Consider the following 27,151-nt stretch of genomic DNA (forward strand, 5'->3'; position numbering starts at 1 on the left):
ATGTTAAGTAAAAACATGTTTAATAAAACTGGCTTATTGAGTAAAGCATTACGAAAATCTTGTGGAATGAGGTGCGTAAGTTCAGTGCTGAAGTTTTAACCTTACAAGCAATGCAGTGAAAAGGTTATCTATACAAGTTATGCAGTAATGTATCATTGACGCGTAACGTATTGTTATCATGCCCTAGGAATATCAAAGTTAAGGACGTAAAACCCTTCCATACCTAACGTACTTTTATTTGATCGCATAGATTAGAATCTACCTATGCAATCCAATGACATGCTGTACAGGGCAAAGTTTTATTTAGTTAATTGTCTTAATAAGAAACTATTTACATACATTTATTACATACTCACCAATATAAGATGTGAAGTACGCATTTGGTTTTATATACAAGTAGGTATATATCCATAATTATATTTACTTTACTTTGTTTAAAAATAAATTGTTTTAGAAATTATAGGTAACAGTAAATTAGTCTTAGTTCAGTTTAAGTTAAAAGTTCAAGAAAATAAAAAAATATCAAATTATATTATATTATTAATTCTTTTTATATTTTTTGCTTAAAAATGACGAATTAAAATCTATTTGTTTTTTAACTGCGACCTAAAATATTATGTACCAAATTGTGGCTTATTTTTAAGACATTAGCTTCTTCTTCCCCGTAACGTAATGTTATCTTGGCCACGAGGATATCTTAGTTAAGTACGTTAACCTTTCTCGTACGTCCCGTAATTCGAAGATAGTGTCTCTTGCTATGCAACCGAATGACATCCTTTAGAAGTAAGGGTTTAATTACATGATATTGTCTTAGTAAGAAATTGACTGTTTTTTTTATAAGGACTAATATTCTATGCTTGAAAATGACAAAGGAAAATATTTTTTTTTTTTTATTTCGACCAAAAATATTGTGTAGGTACACATACTCGTATATCGTACACAAATATTTTGGGCTATTTATAAGACTATTCCCCGTGATTTCATCCGCGTTAACTATGCGTCGCAACGTAATGTTTTACAGTAAACCCCCTTAAGAAATATTAAGTTATCTCTTAGTTATGTGACCAAAACACACGCTATAAAGGGCAAGGTTTATTAATGTAAGATTTTCAATTCATAAGGGCTTACGAGTATATTCTATGCCTAAAAATTACGATTGAAACTTACTTTTTAATTTCATCCTAAAATATGTAATTGTAGCGTATTTATAACAAACTAGCTGTTAACTTAGCTGTTAACTATGAGTCAAAACGTAATATGGATATCTAAGTAAAGGACGTAAGCCCCTCCAATACGTACCGCAAGCTATGCGATCATATGACATGCTGTAAAGGGCCAAACATAATGACACAATTGATAAATTAGCTTGATACGCAACTGACTCTTTTATAAGAACTAAAATATTCTATGCCTAAAAACGACGCTTGAAAATCACATTCAAATTTATTTTTGACTTTATTTGTATATAACATATCTTTATAAGGGTTATAGGTACTTAAATCTTAATATTATTGTAGTAAGTATATAGTTTTTACGTAAGCGCGTTTTGGCTTGTTTCTGGCTTGATGTACAATACTACTATTTCAGGCTTACCTAAGGATAAAAGAGCTTTCTAAAAAAAACTTAGGTGTCTCTTTTTATATAAATGACTTACCTGCCACTACAAATAATTGTACGACTCTTTTTGCTGATGACATTTGTATTCTTTTGACTTGTTATAATAGTAAGATAGACGAATTTGAATCCAATAAGTATAAATAATACAGCAAAATCAATAATTTAATGGCTTGGCCAAGTTAACCTACAAATAAATATTAATCGAACAAAATTTAATCATTTGAAATATTATGACAAAATACATGTAGAACTAAATATTAGCCTTGAAGGATATGTGATAAATGAAAAAGGATAAATGAAGTATTCAGATTTTAAGGATTAGAAGTAGACAATATTGCTCGTGGCAAAGTAAAGTTAATATTGAATGTAATAGAATCAATTGATTTGCATGTGCAGCGTACATAAGACAGCCTATCTGTATATGGACTGATTATTTGGGGAAATTCGACAGAAGTAAACAGAACATTCATTGTCAAGAAAAAATTGCATTATTGTGATTATCGGCATGGCACCCTATGAAGACTGCTTTTTAAACACTAAATTTAATATTGCTACTAAGTTTTTTTAGTTTAGTTAGACCATGAGTCTAAAATGCTAACCTATTGGGGTGTAGCATTTATATTAAGGCTATACCCCTAATCAGTTACTTCGGCCACTCAGACGTAACTGTTCATCAGACTCATTGAAATTAAAAATAAATATGATTCCTAAAAATTGCGCTGTATTGTCATCAATTCGAAGTCAAAATATTAATGAACCATCAATAGACATATTATATTACTTTATTTATCGATGATCCCACCAATGTCACATAAAATATTATAAACTTTTAACAGTTTTATGACTTGACACAATACTTAAAACTTTATTACAGTAATAAAAAACTAATAGGTAGGTATGCCGATGTCTCTTTACTATTAACGTAGTATTTATCTATATTAAATGCTATTACCTTATGATAAAACCACTATCACGTTATGATGTGGACTTGTTGATTATTTGATAGCTATTAATATAAGAATATTACCTACCTAGTTATAAGAGAGTTCACTCAAGAAATATTTCTAGTATCTTTAAATTTGTAAACAAGCCCATTGTATTTTGTCATAATATCTCAATTGATTAAATTTTGTTCGATTAATATTTGTAGGTTAATTGGGCCAAGCCATTCAATTATTGATTTTGCTGTATTATTTATACTTGAAACTTGAAACTTCACTTACTATTGACCTCGTAAGAAGTCTTAGAATAATTGAGATGAAATCTGCAATGAGGAGACGTAGCTAAACGAGTATCGAGCAGAATAGGCAATAGGCGTATATTATAGCCCGGAGAAAAGATGGACGTCGAAGTATAAAGGTGCTGGAATCGAGACCTCTATCAGGATGGATAGGCAACTTCAAACGAGTCACTGGAAGCCGCTGGAAAAAAGCTGCCCACGATTGGGGACTGTTAAAAACACAGCAGTAGTCTTCGATCGGTTGATGATAATGATAACTAGTTTGCAGGGTGATTACGTATCTTACGACAGGCTTGCGACAGGAGGACATCTTGCAATCTTTGCTGTCAAACGTCAATTTTGTTTTTGATTGAATGCAAAAGTGACGTTTGACGAAAAAGATCGCGAGATTTACGCATCAAGCCTGTTGTGACATACCTAATCACCCTGCGGGTCTCAAAAAAATGTTCGCTTGCTAAGAAGTTGATGTGAAGTGATTGCGATCTGCCGCAGAAGTCATTTGATCCGCACTAGAGCTGTGAAAGGCACACGCAAAGAACTTTGCTGCACTGGTAGGTACTTAATGCAAATAATACATCAGTATTCAGAGTCACACCGCACGCAATGTGTTTTGCTGTCATGAAATGCGAATGATGTACCATACAAGAGCAATATTATGCAAAGTATTTTGCTATATCGATAATGCGAAAAATGCACAAGAGCCGCAAGCAAAGTATTTTGCTGTGCCTATTGATAATGCAAAGAATGCGCTAGAGCAACATGCAGTAGGATATTTTGCTGTGCTGAAAAGTCCCTTTTGCGTATTTAGAAAAAAAATACATGTATATATGTGTTTATATACATGTAAAGTCAACATGTATAATTGTTACCAATTATTCATTGTAAAGTCAATATCTCCTGAAGATGCTCTGGTTTCGGAGCGAAACGTGCGTAGAGGGAATTGCCGAAGTGTTGTTTGGTGTTTGGTGTGGAATATAAGGATTGAAGAAGTTATAAATTACACCATACAGATTCTCCTGTTGTTCGCGGAGTATAGCAAATTAAGCTTAATTTTCATAAAACACAATTGATCCGTTTGAAAATATTGGAAATAAATAATCCTAATTGATTATGATATTTGCCACTAGCACTAGTCGCGCCTAAAGAAGGTTTACTTCAAAAATACAAAAGTACGATTCACAGCAAAGATCGCAGGGTTTACGCCCGTCGCAAGCCTGTCGTGAAATACATCACCTTGCCTATCTAGATATTAAGCCAATCCGGTCAATAATAATACCAGCCCTCTACACTAAAACAAAATAATAAATGGTCATTAGCTTGCTATAATATCAAAAATGAGATTATATATATGTACCCTACATAGGTATTTTGAGCGATCAAAACTTTATTATAGTTACACTTACGTGTCCAATAAAGTTTTAATTGGTGTAGGTATCCTCCATATCTCCAATTTTAAATCGTAAGACTATTTCAATTACTTTTGCTTCATTGGTCAAAAAAAAAGTAAGGGGTGTGCAGTATTTTTTTTTCATTTCATCTTAAACTAAAAAAAAAGAAACTTAGGACTCCATTGCATGTACTAGGTATTATTCGAGAAAGATGCTGAAAGTATCTTGGTAGGTAATAACAGTATACTAAAATGCCTTACGCGTGCTTGACCTGAGAAGTTCACAACGGAATCGATACATCAAAATGTTACATTTTATTTATGTAAATTATAGTTTAGGTAAAAAATCCCGTAAATCCCGTGCGTTTCAGGGATAAAAAGAAGACTACGTTACTCTCCGTCCTTTCAACTATCTCCTCTCTTCTTTTCTTGGGCAGGGCGTTGTAAGCAAGGGCAAACGAACAAACAAAGGACACTTACGCATTTATAATATTAGTAAGATGTTTTATAAAAATACTGCCGTTAGAGTTTTTTAATGATTCGAAGTCTCACTAGGTATATATGCTGTCTAACACACAGTTCAAATTGAAGAGTATGTAAAAGTTCTATTTTTGCAAGGAGTCTATCCAAATTCCAAAGCCGTAAAACAAGGCAAGTGGTCTATAAGACAAAAAGTTGGGGACCCCTGCAGGGCTAGCATGGGCGGGGGACATTTTCTCCACGGGGAAAGGATATAACGTTTATCCCCTCACGCATTTATATCCACCCCCCGAGCATGGGCACACGGGTGGACAATATATCCACGGTGGATATAATAGGGGAAAGACGTATCCCCGGTAAATGTCACAAAGTAATTATTCTAATCTGTGCTCATGGTTTTGACAAATAAATTTTTCGTTTTCAGTTTTGTTTTAGTTGTCTAAGTTTTTTATGGTTTTTTTTATCTATAAATGTTCCTCGTCTGCGGCTGTTTGTTTATATTATTTATTCTGGATTTTTCAAAGTGGGTTAAAACTATGGAGGGTAGAGGTAAGGAGAGTCATCTGTGTATATGAAAAAGTGTCGTCAAAATGTATTAAATTAGGATGGCGCCACATTTGCATCAGGGTAACTCTTAAAAGAAGCGCCAAATATAAATTTTGTTAGAGTAGGCTTGAAAAATAAACAAGGAAGTATGGAGATACAAGGAAGTAAGGTTATATTTACCACAATATTTTGTACAACGTAAGTTGTTGAAATTCTCAATAATTAACTACTTTAGTCGATAATGACATTACATTTTTTAACTCTGCATACTTCAATTCATCTACGATTGCTACATTCATACCATACTCTGTGTATCCACCAGCGCCATTGTGGAGGATTTTTGAACTGTTATTTAGCGCAAAAACTGGACACTTTTTCAACTTTTCTCCCATATAAGATGACTCTCCTTACCTCTACCTCTAAAATGAGTGCTAAAAAGTAAGTCTTCTATTATAAAATGTTTGAAAAAGTGACTACCTATTGATTTAGAAGCGTACCTAATGAATGAATGTTTTACAGTTAAAGTAAACAGAGACGTTAATCATCAAGATCAAATCCTTCTGTTTACATTTTAAAGTTGCGCTTGCCTTTTTCTATGGCCCATTAGTTGACAAATATGTGTTTATTCAGATCAAGAGGTAATAAAATACAGTTGCAAATGTTGGTAGATTTCATGCCGACCTACAACCACCTTGCCACTGGGGAATTCACAGGACTCTTAGAAGCCAAAAGGGCAGACTCCCAGTGGAAAATCTTAGTCATTACTGAAGGAGCATGGGCCAGACAGGACGGTCAATCAGCGGAAACAGTTAAGTCAATTTTGCGGTAAAGTAAGCAAGTGCAAAAAATTTAAATTATTTATTAGTGTTGTTGGCATCAAACAAGTCTTGCATAATTTTTCTTTTATTTGCAGAGGTGGAAGGACATTAAAAAATCTGCAACAGCTCAGGGACGCAGCACCACGGGCAACATATACATAGTATACATGTTGCTGTAAAGTCAACCAAGTGAAAAATTTATTTATTTTCCAGAGTATAGATGGAAGAATGCAGAATGCTCATTCATCACACAAAAATAAATTAAAAAGGATGAAAAGGTTAATTTAGAAATTTTATTAATTAAAATTTGTATTTATAAATCTCTCTTTTTTGTCGAGCAACTTTTAACAATCTTGTTTGATCCATATTTGATGTCTGATGTCGTTCTTTGCTCGTATTTACAAAATTTACTGTCATTTGCTCCATTAGAGTTCTGAAATAAACAAATTATATTATTATATTATGCTCAATACTGTTGACCCAAATTAGTAGGGCAAATTGTATGTGAAAATGCAGGATCAATGATTAATAAGGAACCATTATTATAAGATATAATTTTATAATATTACCAAACATTAATTTGCCCAATAATAATAATTTATGGGAACTTAAATATTATTTAAAGTATATATTTACAATACATGCCTATAATGATGCATAATATTATAATGTGTTGCACAGGCATATATAAGTTGAGATGCTTTTTCGGGACTGTAATGAAGCACCCAGTCAATCCCCAAGCTGCAAAATGTGTCTTTGAGGTACCCATTGGCCTTTTCCACACAGTTTCTTACTTGGCAGTGCCAGTTTGTGTACTTCTCTGCAGAACTATTTGGTGCAGCTTCTAAATCCGGAGTCATCATTCAAAGCTCTAGAGCATAGCCTGAGTACCCAATAAAAATTCTACTTTGTTATTTAAACATGTTAATTAATTCCTACTTATTTTGCTTTTCCAGATTTTCTCCAAGATTTTAATAAAATGTTGAATAGAAATATATGCACAATCCTACACTGTAATTTGGACGTGATGATGCCCATGCTAAATAATTTATCAGACATTTTTTTTGTATTTTCTTATATTTCATTACTAAATACAATTTCCATGTGTATCTACTGCCAAGTTTTTGTACTAATTCCTCAAATAAACAATTTTATTATAATGAGACATTGTTTTTTTGTATATTCATATAAATAATTTACCAGACTAGACAGGACCAGACTAGTTGTATACAACATATGCAGCAGAATCCTAGGCATGTAATTTCTAGGTAATTATGAGGAGTATAATATAATGATATAGGTGTGTAACTTTTTTTGATTTGCATTGTTTCCATTTTATACTAGTAAATGGCAATGTTTTTCACAATAAGTAAAGTTTTGAAAGTTTGCACATTTTATTTAAAACATACCTAAGATGTAGTAGTACTGTCCGATTCTACTTTCATACAGCTGTATCATTTCATATTTTACTTTAGAGTTATTAAATATGAATTGGTCATGGACACACACCACAATCTGTAAAACATATTTTAAAATTATTATCTTACTTGATTGTTTAAGTTTTTGATAAACTCTAGATCTAAATAATTTGTCTTTTCCAGTTGAACATCTACCGTGGATCTCCCTTTCCTATTTTTGTATTGCACCCCACTTGGGAATGGTGAGGGAAATATATCAACATGGGTGCACTCAATGGCTCCGAGAATATCAGGCAAACCATGCTTCGCTTCTAGCTTCTAGCCACAATTTTCCTGGCAGTAACCTTGTGACGTCTATAACCTTGAGATGGTGGCCTTGGAGTAGGAACCTACTGATTTTATGGGCGACTGCGGGGAATCGGATGCAGTTATATTTTTATTATAAATACAATATATAATATAATATTTTAAAGACACAATCAAATCATTTTTTTCACTAAAATAACCAAAAAAAAAAATTAAAATATGTATTTGTTATTTCAATTTCATTACAGAACAAAAAGCTAAAACCTCCATTTGAGTTTGAAACAACCTGAATTTGGAGTTCTCGCTCTTTCCGATACAAACTTTTTGTGTGTGTGTGTGTGCTCTTAATTTATAATCAGGAACAAAGCGAGTAGTCATAAACTTTTTTTTGCGAATTTAATTCTCTATAGGTAGGTAGTTACCGCGACAAAGTTGCTTCAATTCCACGCTTCCACGAGAGAGTGACTTTAAGACGATTTAGTTTGAGAGAAAGTCAATAAGTAGTCATAACATTAATAAACTAATCATTTTAATATTTCGGCATTCGGCGATATATGTAAAAAATCTACACAAATACATAATTTTACGGTAGTAGTTAAATAACCGTAAACCACCAATAGGTGGCGCTTTATTATCGCGTATCATTTTAGATCGCGCTACTAAAGTTCCTAACGCAAACCTATAAGGCAAGTTGAGACATAAATTAAGCTATCAATAGTCGGATCCGATAAATAATATAAACAATTTTTGACATGGATACCCTTTAGGTATCTGTTTTAAACTAGCCCAAGGGCTCATACACTCTGTTTGTATAACTGGATTCTTATAATGAATTCAGAAAGTCCAGATTTCCATCCAATGTCCACTGATGTGGGTGCTCCACGCACATCCTGTACATGAATTATTTATTATGTAGAGAAAAAAAAAATTAAGATTGATTGAATTTGGTTAATGAGTAAGGCATATTATAATGTCACAAAAATATTCGTTGATAATATTATATCATTTCAAATTTGTGACACTACTTAATTCGTTTTTAAAATTTCAAGTGATAAGTGTATAATATTTTATGTAATATGTTTCTTCAGCCAAAGGTCAGAAGATCGCTTCAAGCGATAAGACCGTCTTTGCGCATATATTTTGTATTATCGTTTGTTTTGTTATCTATCCTATTCTACTTTTTCTATAATAGTTATTTGCAAAATAAACTCGTACTTAGTACCATCAGCCACAGCGCTAATATAATCCCGAGTTGAAACTAGATGGCGCTCGTAATAGCTTCGACGATTGTAGATCACGCTATGGAGATTTTTTCCAGCCTCTATATAATGCGGCGGCCTATAAGTTTGCTATCGTTGCCCCCGGCCCCGGCAACGCCGCGCCGTAGCAATCCCTCAGGTGATTATCGGCAAGTGTCCATCCGAAAATAGTTCGCTCTCGCCCGCCTCCCCCGATGACGCCGTAGCAACCCCTCAGGTGGTTATCGCAGCACGTTTGCACACACTTCCGAAAATTAAACAGCAGCAAAACGAATACGCGCAACCTAAAACTTATTTTATATAATTATAATCATAATAAGATTAAATAAATAAATAAATAAATATACTACGACAATACACACATCGCCACCTAGCCCCAAAGTAAGCGTAGCTTGTGTTATGGGTAATAAGATGACTGATAAATATTTTTATGAATTATATATACATAAATACTTAGAAAATACATATAAACACCCAGACACTGCAAAACACTTAATGCTCATCACACAAACATTTTCCAGTTGTGGGAATCGAACCCACGGCCTTGGACTCAGAAAGCAGGGTCGCTGCCCACTGCGCCAGTCGGCCGTCATTACATCATATTTCTTGCCAAAATACTTTATTTTACTTAATAAGTATTCCTAAATGTTCCTAACTGACCTAACTCCTATCATCATCAGATCCTTAGTCTATAAAAACTCTTTTACCGAAATTGCCACTTCCAAGACAATAATGAAATGACAAATATAGAAAAAAATAATACGTAAAAATTATATAATAAAGTATCAACGAACAAAGTACCTGTATAGGTATGTGAGTGAGGACCTTGCGTAGGTAGTAGTGCGTTTTTATACTCGTAACGCACGTAAGGGTCCTTAAACAACTAAATCGCAAGAAATAAACTATATCTACAACATTTTTAAGTAAAATGTAAAAATTAGTAAGTATAGATACTCTTTGTGTACAGTTCCGTTTTTTCACGCTTTTTAGTGGCTAAGTTTGAAAATTTTCCTACGTCTCTCCAATATTTTGACCTGATGAAAATGGGACCGCTCAAAAACAATACCGTTTCAAAAGAAGCAAGATTTTTCCAAATCTTAGGAACATTTATTTATTTATTTGTTTGAGATTAAAATTAAAGTGATTATTATTTAGAACGCCATCTGTTATAAAATAGTTGTACTACACAAAATTGTGAAGCGCCGTCTATGTGCGAACTCAGGTATTGTTTGTTTTAGTTTATTTAATCGCTCAATTGACTTCGACATTCAAATTAATCACTCAATTGACTTGGACATTTGAGGTCAATCGTTCGGTTGAGTTTGACATTCAAACCTGGGTGGGGTTGGTGTGGCGGGGGTTGACGATTCGTTTAGAGTAGGGCTGGTGCCCGGTGGATAGTTGTTGTTGAGGCTTAGTGGAGTCACACCGCCGCGCCAAACCCATCGTTCGCTACATAGTGCTATTTACCTAGTTATTTACAAAGTGTTTAAAAGTGACATATGTGTGAACTACAGTGTGTTAATTATTATTCGAAGTGGAAATATTGGGTGCAATAAATCATGTGATTAGCTTCTCGCGTTTATTTGCCCGAGTACCCACAATTATGCAATCGGATCAAGAAGAAGAACTCGCCCACGATAATGAGGTGCCACTTCGGCCTCCGTTATATTTATTAAATGGTCAATCAACAGGTTACAATAACTCTTATAAAACTAAACAAAAATTAAAAAAATCATATTAACGTTATATTGTAGACTCACTTAGAGACTGCCACAACTTGCGAATAGAAAACTAGAATGTCAGTTAGAAAGAGAAAAAACGATTAAGAAGAGAGACGTGAGAGTATGAGCTGTAAGATCCATCAAGCTGTGACATAAACTAGCCGGATCTAGTGCAGCGAACAAAAACATACATTTAAGAATGAATTACTAAAAAAAAACAAATACTTAAATTATGTATAAACAAATATTAAATGCTGACAATATATCATAAAGAACAAAACTAGCTAAACTAATACAAAAAAGAGAAAAGGAAAAAAAAAATACTAAGTTTAAACAATACCACAGTATTACATACAGTACCTATTAATATAAGATAGGAAGTGTTGAACCTTTGGTTTTTTTTTTGAACATTACAATAGAATACCTACAACCGAATCTGCTACATCGTTAACTTTTTTCATTAATGTTGCCAGATTAGCTCGTCAAATGCGGACAGAAAATGGCAGCTATTTTCACAACCCGGGAACCGAACCCCTAACCGTTGCGACTTTGGGCGATGTGATAGCTGAAACTGCGCATAAATACCCTGGGAGAGTTGCCGTGCGCTCTGTTCACGAGGACTTGACTATTACTTATGAAGAACTGCTAAATCAGGTATATAATTTCAGTATTTTAGAAATCTGTTCTCCACATAAGGTTTCCTTTCCTAATTGTAGAAGTTTATCACAGCTGGATATGGCGATACTATACCCATTGACATCTTGGAGATGTTTATTAAAAAGTTCAGTTTGTATTAAACGCAAGCTTATAGAAAAGTCCTATTATAGTATTAAAGGACTAGGTAATCGATAAAAAAGCTTGGGTGTGAATTATTGCTCTAACCAGGTTGCTTTTCTAGTAATTTTAAATGACAAATGTGAGATGGTGAAGAAAAAAAAACACCCGGCTAAGTTTGTTGTGGGCTTCTTCTTAGACCAGGACGCTTTTGGAACCCTCGTAGCTTTGGTTATCGCCATCATCTCACTACCGTGTAATTCTCATGTACGCATCAAAAGTGCCACCTATGGGCCTACTTGAATAAAGATATTTTTGACTTTCACTATAAGTGGTTACCTACATACCTATTAATGTTAAAGTTAAGTTCGTAACCCTGTATGTTTTAATGTAGGGTTACGAGGTTTACTCAAGTGGGGTTTAATATAAAATGTAAAAGGGTTCGAAGTATACATTCTATAATATGTCATCATCATCGTCGTTATCATCAACCCAATAACGGCCCACTACAGGAGTAGTATTTAATGTATGTTTCTATTCTAGATATATGTTACTTGTATTTATATGTGATATATATATTATATTATAGTTTTAAATTATCCCTATCCCTATCCCTACTAATATTATAAATGTCAATGTAAGTTTGTTTGTTACGCTTTCACGCAAAAACTACTTAACCGATCCTCATGAAACTTTGTACACATATTATTGGAAGTGTTAGAAGTAATATAGGATTTTTCAGCCCGACATTAAGCTTGGTTCCTTTGGAAGAGGGGATTAGTGTTTGACGATTTTACACCATAACTCTGACAAATTATAACAAATTTAAATAATTATTTTTGTACTATAGAGGTTATAATATCTGTTTAATTTTGCCCAAACTGTGGTTGGAGATAGAGGACAGAACTCGTCAGCGGACAGCAGCAATTCCCTCATTTAAGGCTTAGCGATACTATTCAGTATCGCTTAAAAGTTTTTTAGATCTACAACTAAATTTAATGTCACATCAAAAAACAAAATCAAACGCAGACGAAGTTAGTATTTAAGTATATATTTGTGATGTTTATATCTTATTTATTGCACCATCTACCTTTTTTCTATGTTTTTCCTTTTAAGCCTTTAGTTGCTGGAAGAAATTGCTATGTTGCAATAAGGCCACCAAATTGTACTCTCTTTCTCTATGTGTATAAATCTTAGTTCGGGTCGAATAATCTACACTGTTTTATTTTATTATCGTTGTCATCATTTGTAACGAAAGTGCATATTATAACAAAACGTTATACTTCATTTTATTGCGTTTTATCTCAGTGATAAAGCTCAGAGGGTATCAATGCATAAAATGTATGTTATGCATAAAATAACACTAAAACTCAAGAACGGCTAGACCGATATGGCTAATTTAGATCTGGAAATATTCGTGGGAGTCTAGGGAACGTTTAAACTATAAAAAACAAAGTACTATAAACAACAATCTATACTAATATTATACAGACGCATAAATAAATAAATATACTACGACAATACACACATCACCATCTAGCCCCAAAGTAAGCGTAGCTTGTGATATGGGTACTAAGATGACTGATGAATATTTATATGAAAAATATACATTAATACTTATTATATACAGATAAACACCCAGAAACTGAAAAACATTCATGTTTATCACACAAACATTTTCCAGTTGTGGGAATGGAACCTACGACCTTGAACTCAGAAGGCAGGGTCGCTGCTCATTGCGTCACTCTAAACACGAAGTAATATAGGCTATACGTCATTTAAAAAAATGGTGATCCTTAAGAAAATTGCAATAATATAACCCCAAGTAGCAAAATTTTATTTTGTAATTCATTTCTCGGCGTGCGCTGAGAAAACTATTGAAGATGCATATAAATAATGTTCGACGTGATTAAAGTACTCATTATTACCCAAAATAAATAGTCTACTAGGGAATATCTATCTGACAGTTAAATCGCAAAATCTATAATTTTATTAGACCGCAAGTAGAGACAAAAATTAGTAACATTACTACCGCAGCAAAATAAATAATAGCTTCATGACCGAGGGATAAATACTCGTACCATAATATAGCTGTAAAATATTTTTTTACTCATTCCAATCGGACATTTATAGTAGAGGTTATAGTGAGTTTATAAATTTTAAGGGCTACACCTTAAAAAACAGTTACATTTAGAGATACACTTAGTTGAAAAACTGCTCTCGATTTTTTTTTACAACAATATACAACTTATGCTTTAAAACCAAAACAAACGCGTACGAAGTCGCGGGCAACAGCTAGTAATATACTTATATAATTCTTCTGTTCGTGTGTTTGTCATCTAAGTCGTGGTAAACCGCTGGTCAGCTTTACCAGGCAGGGCAGCGTCTGCCGGGCCCACTGGTTATGCATATAAAATCACCGTGTTCATAACTGTTTGTACCTTATACCTTATCATACCGTGTTCATACCTTAAATGATATCTGACAGGGCAACTCTCCCCCTAACGGTTGCTTTTCTTGTGCATCCATGTGTAACCTCGATTACTCAATTGCTGATATGTTTATAATTAAACATAACAAGTCAGTGACATTTGTGGTTATAAACTGTTTGTTTATTATAAAGATACTAATTATCTTTATTTCCATGATAAATGTGCCAAAAATAAGTGTATGTAAACTATTAAATGTGAATAACTTGCTACGAATGCAAATAAAATAGTTAAAAGCGTGTAGTTTATTTTATCATGTGACGAAATGTAATGTGTGTGTTTCCTATTTGATCATTATGATTAGAATAAAAGTACTTATTTATCTATACTATCTAATAATAAACTTAACAGTTTGCTTCCATTGTTAGTTTGTCATTTTGTACGCGCTAGTCTCTGGTAGGCGCTCAAACCAGTAGGATTTAAAAAATCTTTTCTCGTTGCGTAAGGCTAAATTACACCCCTTAAACTGGGTTATATTAAATTAAACAGGGAATGACCTTTTATATGAAAGTTCTGAATTAGTAAGAAGTCAAATAAAATATTAAATTACGTTAATATTATTATAACCAGAGTATTAGTTGGCGCTGCTTGAAAGAGGCCTATGTTCAGCAGTGGACGCACAATGGCTGATGATGTTGAAATATTATTAATTATAAATCTATCATTCCGATTAATTTTTTCTTCGCATTGATAGCCGACGCGCTCTGTTGAGGTATATTGTATAGAATAGCGGAAGAAAGTTTGTGTGAGAATTTTATCAGATATTTCATAAATAAGGAAGATGGACCCACTAAAGGATAATCATATCTCCTATTGGAGGTTGGCAACCATTAAGGCAATCTGGACTTTGGACGCAGCTGCACGGGACAAAGAACGGGAACTTTTCCCGAACCATTGGCGTAAATTTTTTAGGCACGATGTTCTTCTTTGGCCAAATGGTCTTTTGCCGGCTATTTTCCCCTGATAGCCTATGCCTGGTAGAGATCGCTTGTTAGTGATATGGCCGCCTATTGTACCTGCCTAATATTTGTATTCAGCACGCGGTAGAACACCGATGAGATGGACGGACCAAGTAAAGGCCACAATCGAGGCTCCTCTACATGAATGCGCAAGAAAGGCAACCGTTAAAGAAGAGTGGCGAAGTATTGTCAAGCGAGCCACAAAACCCAGATGACGACCACGACCAGTCTATCAAGAATGAAACGACTAAGAAGAAGAATATTTGTAATTTTATTCTTCTTAAACTTTTATTATGTTTAGGTATACAATTAAGTGTATTAAATAAATAAATAATTAAGAAATAAGCAATACACTTCAATTTATGATCACCTAAACACATATATGCACTAAATCTTTCTTGGTCTGATAGTATGGTTAAATAGGCTGTTGGCATTGGATACTTGTTATCGGTTTTTTTCAGGCAGACTCCTTGGGATGCGCACTGAGAGCACAAGGTTTCCAAAAGGGGGATCGTCTCGGACTTTGGACACATAATTGCATTGGTTGGGTTGTCGGTTGCGTAGGAGCCGCTCGAGCTGGTCTTATATCGGTAACTATTATTTAAAATTACCCAAATGATCGGTTTCAATTTCAGAACTGCAACGTTCCAAGCACTTTTTTTGTGCTATTCTTAGTTGGCTTATTAAAATAAAGCATTACAAAAATAGTCAGTAATCCCAGCTTATGTCAATAATATTTTTATTTCCCTTTATTCTTTGACATTTTTTTCTGTCGAAATTTTTTTTGGATAAAGATTTAGTCAGAAATATGGCCAATACGACTCGTTTATAGTCACGACATAAAAAAAACTAAGTACCGTTTTTGACAGGACTTTTATTGGCAGGTAGCTGATGTAATGAGTAACTTAAGCTACTGTTATTTTAGAAAACTTAAAAACCTGATTGGAAAAAAAAACAAACGCGGACGAAGTCGTAGGCAACAGCTAGTAGACAGTTAATAATAAATACTTATGTAATAAATGTTTATTAGGTTCTAGTCAACCCGGTGTATGAGAAAGCAGAACTACGCTTTTGTATTAACAAGACAAAGTTAAAAGGTCTAATGATAGGCGACACCCTCAACAACAGAGATTACTACGGCATGCTGAGCACACTTATCCCAGAGTTGCGAACGTCAAAAGAAGGATTTTTAAAGTCCAAGGATTTTCCAAACCTCACCTCGGTCATTAATGGTGGAAAGGAAAAATTCAGGTTAGTAGTTAGAACATAAGTACATATTCTAGGATCTTTTTTATACAAATCTTGATTGAAAGGTTGTTCTTAAAATATTTCATCATCATCATCATCATCATATTAACCTTTTACAGGGTCTCTACAGTGCACGGGTCTCCTCCTACAATGACAAGGCTTTAGGCAGTACCACACTGGCCAAGTGCGGATTGGTGGACTTCATACGCTTTTGAGAACATTATGGCGAAATCTCAGGCTTGCAGGTTTTCTCACGATGTTTTCCTTTAGCGTTAAAGCAAGTGATATTTTAATTGCTTAAAATGAACATAAGTATTAGTATGTAGTTATTAATATGTATTTTTTTCAATATGCACAACCTCCAGTCTGTTATCCTTTTGTTTTCCTTATCCTAAGGTTGCCTGGTAGAGATCGAAACGAAGCGATAAGCCTTTTGATTGATGCTTCTTTCTGTGTTTTTTTTAATTCTTCTTCTGTGTTTTTTTTGTGTGCAAATAAAGAGTATAAATGAATAAATAACTTAGAAAGTTTAGACGTGCGTGCTAGGATTTGCCTTCGGCGCCCTGAAAGTGAAGCCGAAGTCCTACTCACTAGGTAACCATCAACGCTTCAAAATATTATGTACCTTTTTCAATTAAGTCTTTGCAAGTGCAGATAACGTAATATTTATTAATTTAAACTATCCTCAAAAAAAGGCCCAAAATCACTCAGCGGGCGGTTAAGAGAGCTATGCTCTGAGTATCTCTACCTGATCAAATCAGAAATGTGGAAATCCGTAGAAGAACCAGAGTTACCGACAAAGCTCAACGAGTTGCGAAGTTGGACTGGTAAGCGCAGCGTTGGTCGACCCCCAACGAGGTGGACAGACGACTTTCAGCGAGCCGCAGGTAGCCGCTGGATCCGAGCGGCAGAAAACCGTGGAATTTCGAACTCCCTACGAAAGATCTATGTCCAGAAGTGGACGTCTATCGGTTGATATGTTGATGATGATGGTGATTCTCAACAGATTGAACGCAAGGTGGAGAAAATAGGAAACTAATCAATAAATTTACTTATGAGACGTTTTTATTCACAACCACTCGAGAGATAATAGTCGATTTACGAATAACTTTATGACCATAAAAGTTCTTAAGATTTTCTTACAATTTACAGTGGCGTTTGCTCAATTGGTACCCTGATAAGTAATCACAAAAACAATGCTGACATAACAAAGTATGGAAGTGAAATAACACCTGAAGATGGGTCCCTGATTCTATTGACTTCGGGCACAACTGGTAGGTGCTCCTCTGAATATCCATAAATTCAAAAAAATTCAAAATACATTTATTTCAAGTAGGCCTAATTTATAAGCACTTTTAAAACGTCAAGTCAGTCTGTTTGTAATGACTCTACCACCGGTTCGGAATGCAGATTCCACTGAGAAGAGCCGGCAAGAAACTCAGCAGATTACCCTTTTCCAACATCATTTTAAAGTGTTTTGTGGGATGAGAGCGGAGTGGCCTGCTTCCAAGCAGCCTTGTCGTTAAAGTAAAAGTATTCCCAAGCCTGATTATTTTTTCAGAAAATTATAAGTTAATTTTGGATTCCACAATGTTATGCGATGTTATCATTTTACTTTTTTTTTTTAAATTAGGTGAACCAAAAGCTGGTCTCGACTCGCACATAGGTGTTGTGAACAATGTATACTTTTCTGGAATTCGTAACAGTTTTAACGAAGGACACCCGGTTGTATGTATACAGGTAAGATTTAAATATGTTAAAACACTAGCAGTCCGCGTTCTTAGTTCACGTTTATAACGGTATTTTACAAATCCCGTGGAAAAGGCTTGTTTTCATGGGATTAAAAATAGCCTTAATTACTCTCCTTTCAACCTGATACTTCCTTATTTAAAAAGGAATACGAAGTATACGATCTATACATAGTAACTTTCTACATTTACTTGATATTTTCTTTAATATTTTCTTAAACATTTTAAAGTTAGAGCGACTTAAAAATGTTTTAGAAAATATTTATTTCTTGCTTTTTAGTATTTGGACTCATCAACTTTGGACAATACATCGAATCCAGGGCAAAAACAGCTGGCAAGAAACTTGGCATCCTCAATAAGGTCAAGCGGTACTTCACGCCTGAACAGCTTCTTACCTTGTACCAAGCTCAAGTTCGATCGTGCATGGAGTACTGTTCCCATTTATGGGATGGCTCTGCCAAGTATCAGCTTGATGCCCTGGATTCGGTTGATCGCCGTGCTAGAAGGCTCATCGGTGACCTAGCCAATAAAAAACTTAAGAGTTTGGAACATCGTCGCAAGGTTGCCTGCCTTTCGGTATTCTATAGGATATATTTCGGAGAGTGTGCTCAAGAACTATTTGATCTAGTTCCCCCCTCGCCTTTTTACCATCGAACCGCGAGGCACCGGAAGGATCTGCATCCCTACGTGGTCGATATACCGCGGACGCGTACGAAGCGCTTCGCATCTTCGTTCCTAATTCGCACCGCTAGGATCTGGAATGCTCTTCCTGCTTCCATTTTCCCCAGTTCTTACAACATTAGTACCTTCAAATCAAGAGTGAATAGGCATCTTCTAGGCAAGCGCGCTCCACCTTAGGCTGCATCATCGCTTACCATCAGGTGTGATTGCAGTCAAGCGCTCGTCTATAAATATAAAAAAAAAAAAAAAAAAAATTTAACAAAGTCGTAAGTACTCATAACACAAGCTATGTTTACTTTGAGGCTAGATGGCGATGTGTGTACTGTCGTAGTATATTTATTTATATTTATACCTACAATAATATAACAAATTTTCCTCTTTTCAATCAACTTATGCACTTATTCACAACTTTTGACTTTATAGGCACATCCACATCCTACATCTATCTTTTATTCGGTATTTTTCTACTCCTGTGTTTTATCGCAGATGGGTGTAACCAACAGATTTTAATTAAAATTATTCTGTCTTTTTTACGACTGGAATTCCGTGAGCGATTTTGGCATGTCTTTCCGTTGAAACGACTCAGCTTGACGTGTCTAAAAACAGCGCTCTTGTAGTGCCCATGATTTGAATCCATACACCCTTGTCACAGGGTCTAAATCACCAGAGTCAGATTTCAAAAAACCATCGTCGTGCCAGTTATTATATTATAACTATTCAAACGTTAATATTTGATTTTGACAATCTCAAAATTGGGACATCTTTTTGTGAGTTTCTCAGCATGATCGATAAGACCTCGTTCTTAACCCTAGTATTTTTATTTGCAGGTGCCATTGTTCCACGCGCTAGGGGCTATAGTGACACTTTTGTCTAGTTTGCGACACGGAGCCACAGTTGTATTAGCGTCACCTACGTACAACATTGCAGCAAATGTTGACGCATTATGTGCTGAAAAGTGAGCTAATACCTCTAATAAGTTAGTATTAATAATAGGTGATACAGTTTCTTTACAGCTATGCAAAAAATTATCTTATATCTTTTATTCTTATAATACTGTTTACCTTGTGTTTTTCCTATTGTGTTGTGTTGCAATAAAGTTTTTCTATTCTATCTTAAACCAATATATAAAGCTAAAGAGATTTTTTTGTTTGTTTATTTGTTTACTTGAACGCGATGATCTCGAGAACCACTGGTCCGATTTGAAAAATTATTTCAGTGCTGGATAGTTCATTTATCGAGAAATGCTATCTTAATATATATAAATCTCCTGTCACGATGTTTGTCCGCGATGGACTCCTAAACTACTTAACCGATTTTAAATTAAATTGGCACACCGTGAGCAGTCTGGTCCAACTTAAGAGATAGGATAGCTTAGATCTTTAATTATAGTCTCAATTTTATTTTATTGCAAATTATTTGTCTTTAATTAATTGACAGTCACATGTTATATGTATATATATAGATATATATATTTTACTATACTCATTTAAGGCTTAGCCTACTAGAAGTCGCGGGCAACAGCTAGTAGGCTATATATAATCACGCTAGGACCAATAGGAGCAGGGAGCCAATGAAGAATGTTTCAAAATCGGGGTTTTAGTTTCCTTTTGAGAGCTTTCGTGCGCCGCTTAAACGAAGACAAGTAGTTCCCCTTTAAAGTTAAAAAAAAAGTCCGTGGCAGCAATCTATAAAGGTTCAATCTTTTAAGGTTGACTTATACGCGGGCCAAGTCGCGAGGGACCGCTAGTTAACCTGTCAACCGACGAAGAAATCTAAATGTCACTTTCAAAAAGTTCATATTTGGAGCCGTTCTTTTTTAAAATTTTTACATTTACGACACTTAAACACTCGAGACTCTATAAATCTGAAGACTTTGTTTGTTCGGTTGTTTACTTGAACGCTATGATCTGAGGAATTACTGGTCCAATTAAGGTGCCTAGGAGGTGTGTACGTAATATTCAGATAGTTAAATTATTTGATCATCACAACCATTGAGCCACTGATCCTACTGGCAATATTTTTTCGCGTGCGGGCATCGTCTTCATCTCCAAGCGGTCAATAGGCCGATCGGAGAGATCTACAACTTTCAATGAAGAGATATCTTACAGATGCTCAATTTATCATGAAAATTAAGCTTAATTTGCTATACTCCGCGATAAGCAGGAGAATACATATTGTGTAACTTATAATTTCTTCAATCCTTATACTCCACACAAAACAGATCTTTGGCAATGTACGCAATTTTCGCTCCGTAACCGGATCATCCTCAGGAGATGTTGACTTTACAATGAATAAGTGTTAAGTCACTTAACAATTATTCAGATTCTCTTGGGGAGTATAGAAAATTAAGCTCTATTTTCATAATGAAGTTTTTATGGCGACTTGGTGTCTTAACAATTATTTCAATTTTATTCGACGGCCGAGTAACGCAGTGGGCAGCCACCCTGGTTTCTGAGTCCAAGGTCGTGGGTTTGAATCCCACAACTGTAAATTTTTTGTGTGATGAACACGAATGTTTTTCGGTGTCTGGGTGTTTATCTGTATATTATAAGTATTTATGTGTATTATATTCATAACAAAATATCCATCAGCTATCTTAGTACGCATAACTCACTATATTTATTTATATATTTATTTACTGTAAAGTAAAAGTGGATATCATGGATTTCCGCAAAGTAACGCCTGCTTCTATCCAATAGATGCTCAATTATAACGGGAACTCCGACTATGTATCTGGATATGCTACAATACGTGAAGCGGAAGGGCGAACTGCCTATAAATTTACGCGTAGCTCTCGCAGCGGGTGCTCCTTGCAGTCCGCAGTTAATCCGGCAAATCAATGCACAGCTGAAGGTGGAGTCTGTCAAGGTACTAAAAATTAAAATATATCCCAAAAGTATGAATCAATGAATATACTATCATTGCACACCACAAAAAGTACATATATAAAGAAAAGTATAACAAAAAACGTATACAATTTGGTATATAAGTTTAGTTTATTAAAGAATGAATGAATGAATGAATATACTTTTAATGCACACCACAAAAAGTACATAAAAAAAGAAAAGTTTAACAAACAACGTATACAATTTGGTATAAAAGTTTAGTTTATTAATGAATGAATAAATAAATGAATATACTTTTATTAAACACCACAAAAGGTACATAAAAAAAGAAAAGTATAACAAAAAACGTATACAATTTCGCGGCCTTATTATCGCTTCATAGCGATTTCTTCCTGGCAACCAATGGCGAAGAAAACAAATAGAGAAAATAGTTATTATAGTTAATCTAGCAGTGAACAACAGTAATGCACCTAAGTTATGCAATATATTAATCTTTAAGGTAAAAGCAATGGATATAAAAGTACAGAATTGTATTTACATGGATTGTGAAAGTAACTATTGAACCGATTTTAATGAAATTTCACAGGTTTTGCCAAATAAGTTTATAAACGATGGAGTTCTGAGTGAACTAACAAACCTAAAAAACCGAAAGGAGAACCTCTTTGGTCCTCCTTAAAACAAAAGCTCAGAAATTAAATCGTCTTGAAACAGTCTGTCCATGCCATAGTCAAACTTAGTCAATATTGCTATGTGTATGTTATATTCCATCCTTGCTGATTTCGGCTGATTACGCGGTTGATTAGCTGTCATTTCTTTTGGAGTTTCGTTCGCTGTCTCTAAAACTCAGCATCAGATCTATATAACATTTAAAGGATCCTTGCGGAATAAAAGCCTTTCTAACAAAAAAACCTTGCAATCCGAATTGATTACCTCCTTTTTGAGACGATTAAATTTATTGCTATCCCATTCTCTAGAAAATTCTCTAGTGTGTTTTTTATTTTATATATGTGGTGTTTTCTATGTTATAGGCTCTGTATGGATTGTCAGAAACTACAGCTTGTGTGTTTCAATCACTGCCAGAAGACAGCGTGGAGGTTGTCGCAGAGACGGTTGGTTACACAACCGACCATTGCGAAGTTAAGGTACAAAAACAGCTGTCGCAGAAAGCCTAGCAGATATGTTCCTTACACATTGAAACTATTTTGCATAGAATATATTACCAACAGTCTTACAGCAGTTTAACAGTTGAATGGAAATACAAATAGCGCAACTAAATACAGATTCTCATACAGATTTTTTTAAAATTGAATTCCTCACTGAATCCATTAAACTAAGACCTTTTGCCCCACTGTGCCGTGTGACTGTCTGACCGTTTTTGTCCCACTGTGCGTCGTTACTGTTTTATTGAACCACATTCAGCAAGAGTCAGATAGTATAGTACTGTATAGTATACAAAGCTACTAGTTTCCCTATTTAATTAAGGGATATGTTTTAAAGTGAATTATTTATCACACAAAAAAGTTCTTCTTTCTTTATGTAAACTTTGGGCAAAAAACTTTGCACGCCACTGTTAAACCCCAATAAGTGATTACTAAAATGGCATAAAATACTATAATTACATAAACGGCACTTGCTATCTGTTTACGATATGTACTAAACTTGCATAAACGACACTTGCTTCCTGTATACGAAACGTATTAAACTTGCATAAAAGACACTTGCGACATGCTTACAAGACGTTCTTAACTTTCATAAATGATACTTACTTGCTGTTTGTGAGACGCACTAAACTGGCATGAACAACACTAGCTTTCTGCATACGAGACGTACTAAACATTCCAAAAAAATAAACTTGTGTGGCCTTTATAAGACGGAACTAAACATGCGTGAACGACACTTGCTTCCTATATACTAGATGTACTAAACTTGCATAAAAGACACTTGCTTTCTGTTAACGACCGAACTAAACTTTCATTTAATAAACTTGTGGCCTGTATACGAGACGAACTAAACTAACATAAACGACACTTGCTTCGTGTATACAATACGTTATAAACGTGCATAACAACACTTGCTTCCTATTTTAATATATACTAAATTTGTATAAACGACACTAGTTTCGTGTATACGAGATGTACTAAACTTGCATAAACGACACTTGCTTCCTATATACGTAACGTACTAAACTTGTTTGAAACACACTTGTGACATGCATCCAAGACGTTCTTAACTTGCATAAACGACAGTTGCTTTTTCTATACGAGACGTACTAAACATGCATAAAATACACATGTGGCTTGTAAAGAGACTTACTAATCGTGCACACAAGACACTTGCTTCCTGTGTACGATACGTACGTAACATGTTTAACCTATCCTTGCTTCCTGTATACAATATGTACTAAACTTGTAGAAACGACACTTGTTTTTTGTATATGAGACGTAGTAAACTTGTATAAAAACCGCTTGTGACATACATACAAGACGTTCTTAACTCGCATAAACGACACTAGCTTTCTTTATAAGAGACGTTCTAAACTTGCATAAACGACACTTGCTTCCCCTGTACAAAACGTACTAAACTTGTATTAAAGACACTTGTGACATGCATACAAGACATTCTTAACTTGCATAAACGACACTTGCTTCCTGTATACGAAACGTACTAAACTTGTATAAAATACACTTATGACATGCATCCAAGACGTTCTTAACTTGCATAAACGACACTTTTACTGGCATAGTATTATATTTTTATCTTGTATGTACTATATGAGTCAGTATATTTCTTATCTGTAAAATATTTTTCTGATTCGGCTTTTTTCTGCTGAAATTGTCTACGAATTGCAGAAGCTCCTACACAAAAGTATACGAAAAAAATTTGTAAAGATTTTTTCAAATCCATTAAAATAAATGAAATCTTGCCTACGAAATAATTAATAAGTCGAACTTGCAATAGAATTTCGTTTTTCAGGTAATTGATGATAAAGGAAACATCGTACCATTCGGAACTGCCGGGGAACTGATGGTCAGAGGATACAATACCATGATCGGCTATTGGGACGATCCGGTGAAAACCAAGCAGACTTTAAGAGATGACGGTTGGCTGCATACTGGGTAAGGTTAATAACTCACTAAGATCCGAAGTATTTAACTTGATATGATGATAATTTTTGTTTCTTACTTTCGACAACCTCCTTGGTGCAATGGTAAGCTCAGTTAGCTTATTAATTGCGAACGAATCCGGGACTTCCCACTTATGAGACCACAGCTTTCACACTGCGCCAGGGTAGTTGTAGAAATATCGGTAGTGTACCTTTAAAGACAAAATATTCAAACCATAATTGTCCCTATCATATCAACCAATGTACGTCCTCTGTTGGACATAGGTCTTTTGTAGAGAGTTCCAAATACCACGGTCTTGTGTCGCTAAGGCCCAGCGGCTGCCTACGTCTCGTTTGATGTCATCTCTCCACCATGTCAGGGGTCTACCAACGTTGCGTTCTCCGGTTCGAGTTGGCCATCCTTTGACTTAAATTTCCCATATTGATGAAATATTAAAAAGCGTCGTAAAAGAACTGCCTACCCTAATTCCTTTATATAACTCTAGTAGTAAGAGGTTCTTTAAATTTTGAGCCATCTTCCGGCTTTATGCCTACCCTGGTCATAATCTATATGCACGCCACTGCACACCAGCAATTAATTGTAACAACATTCATAAGAAAATTATAATTTTGGGTTAGAATTACAAATTCTGTCTAGTCCCAGTACAATAATCAGTTATAGGTGTAATGTGTATACATCATCATTATTTACTCCGGTCAAAATATAAAAAACCAATTTACCGACTGGAAATAAACTTTACTATAAACGTTATAATGTTTTTTAAATAAAACATCAAATCGTTCAGTGGAAGATCATGTTGGTCAGACCACCTGTTTGGTTTATGTTTCTAAAAACATTCTCACAACATTTCACTGACCACGGCTTTTGATGGGTAGAAAAGTCGTCAAACGCCCGAATTTATGGGATTCTAGGAACCACTCGCCACATCTTACGTTTATTTCAAACGCTTTACAGCTGAATTTTAATTTTGCGATATTTATTACCGACTTCTGTTTATTTTTAAGTACTTATACAAATTTCTGGAAAGATTTGCCTGATTTATTCCATTGCGGAAAACCTTGAGATGGTCCAAAAAAAAATTGATATTTTTTCTAAGCGGATTCTAAAATAACAAAAAAGCGCTTAGTTAATCTCAATAAATTTTAAATTAGACCACATCTTAAGTATGACAAACACAAAAAATAATCATAAAAAACAATTCATCGAGTAATAGTGTAGCAAAATGTACAGGGCGAATTGAGTTCCTACTTTGGATTTAGGAGATTCAAAAAAGCTAATTTTGATTAAATTTTTAAATATCATTCTTATTACGAGTACGTAGATACAGTGCGGCAATATTTTTTCATTCTTGTTTTCATCCACAGTGACAAATTTACTTTATCTGAAGCTGGATATGGAAAAATTGTTGGTCGTCTGAAGGATATCATAATCCGTGGAGGTGAGAACATTGCACCTAAAGAAATTGAAGATCTCATAAACACACATCCAGATGTAATCGATAGTCAGGTAATCTATACTAATATTATAAAACTAAAGTTTGTTCGAATAACCGCGCTAATCGCGAACTACTGGTTCGAATTGGAATCAATCTTTATGTATTGGATAGTCCATTTATTGGGGGATTTATAGGAGTGGATCATCAATGAAAAATTTTGAAAAATTGGGAAGAATTATTTCAGAGTTTATTTAGTTTTTCAGAGTTTCTGATTAGTGCGATGAGTTAAAGTTACGCCAAAATGATGTATGACGCAATTATTCTCCTTTAAATTAGAACCATTCATCTTTCGTTATGATTTTAAGCTACTCAAAAATTATGATAACTAAGTAAATATAGGTGCATTTTATAACGTAAATACGAAATATTGTTAAGCCCGAATGCCTTTTCTATGCTTGTAAATCTCTGTTCTATGCTTAAAAATCGTAGTTACTAGTCGTAGTATGTTCAGATAAGTGTTGAAAATGAAATTCAATAATATTAGTGATTGTCTAATACAAAATCTATAACACTATTGTAATTTATTTATATACATCGTAGGTTATTGGAGTATCAGATGAGAGATTAGGGGAAGAACTCTGTGCAGTAGTCAGACTCCACGAGGGAACTGCTTTCACGATACAAGAGTTAACAAACCACTGTAAGGGAAAACTTGCTCGTTATAAAATTCCAAGAATGCTCAAAATCATGGATGATTTCCCTAAAACTGTGTCTGGTAAAATACAAAAGTTTAAAATAAAAGAATTAGTTGAATCTGGTAAAGTATGAGAATGATAATTTAAAATTGTATTTAATTAAATAAATTATTATTTATCGGTTACTAAACATAAAATATAAAATAATAATAATAAGATTCCATTGTAAATTTATTCTTTATGTCAATTATTATTGGCGGAATGGTATTGATGAATTATATACATGCAATGGAATAGCTTCAGCTGGACAAATATTGTAATTAATTTATAATTATTTTAATACTCTTGTGATTAAA

General features: G+C 34.4%; 1 protein-coding gene across 7 annotated transcripts; it reads left to right on the forward strand.

Moving 5' to 3' along the window:
- Window positions 1-26,990, forward strand: LOC120627363 (medium-chain acyl-CoA ligase ACSF2, mitochondrial). Of its 7 annotated transcripts, none has more exons than XM_039895348.1 (12): window positions 1-71; window positions 11,269-11,449; window positions 15,479-15,607; window positions 16,048-16,268; window positions 17,418-17,539; window positions 17,899-18,005; window positions 19,522-19,649; window positions 21,394-21,562; window positions 22,569-22,682; window positions 24,514-24,656; window positions 26,030-26,171; window positions 26,701-26,990. In XM_039895348.1, the coding sequence occupies exons 1-12, from the start codon at window positions 1-3 to the stop codon at window positions 26,926-26,928; spliced, it is 1,755 nt and encodes a 584-aa protein (XP_039751282.1). In that variant the 3' UTR covers window positions 26,929-26,990. The 7 variants fall into 7 exon arrangements, with proteins under 7 accessions (XP_039751282.1, XP_039751285.1, XP_039751283.1 ...); XM_039895351.1 differs by lacking the exon at window positions 1-71 and adding an exon at window positions 3,231-3,408 and having other exon boundaries at window positions 26,701-26,928; XM_039895349.1 differs by lacking the exon at window positions 1-71 and adding an exon at window positions 10,338-10,753 and having other exon boundaries at window positions 11,274-11,449; window positions 26,701-26,928.
- The last annotated feature ends 161 nt before the right edge of the window (window positions 26,991-27,151 follow it).

Source organism: Pararge aegeria, chromosome 11 (genome assembly GCF_905163445.1).
Source record: "Pararge aegeria chromosome 11, ilParAegt1.1, whole genome shotgun sequence".
Lineage (NCBI taxonomy): Eukaryota > Metazoa > Arthropoda > Insecta > Lepidoptera > Nymphalidae > Pararge > Pararge aegeria.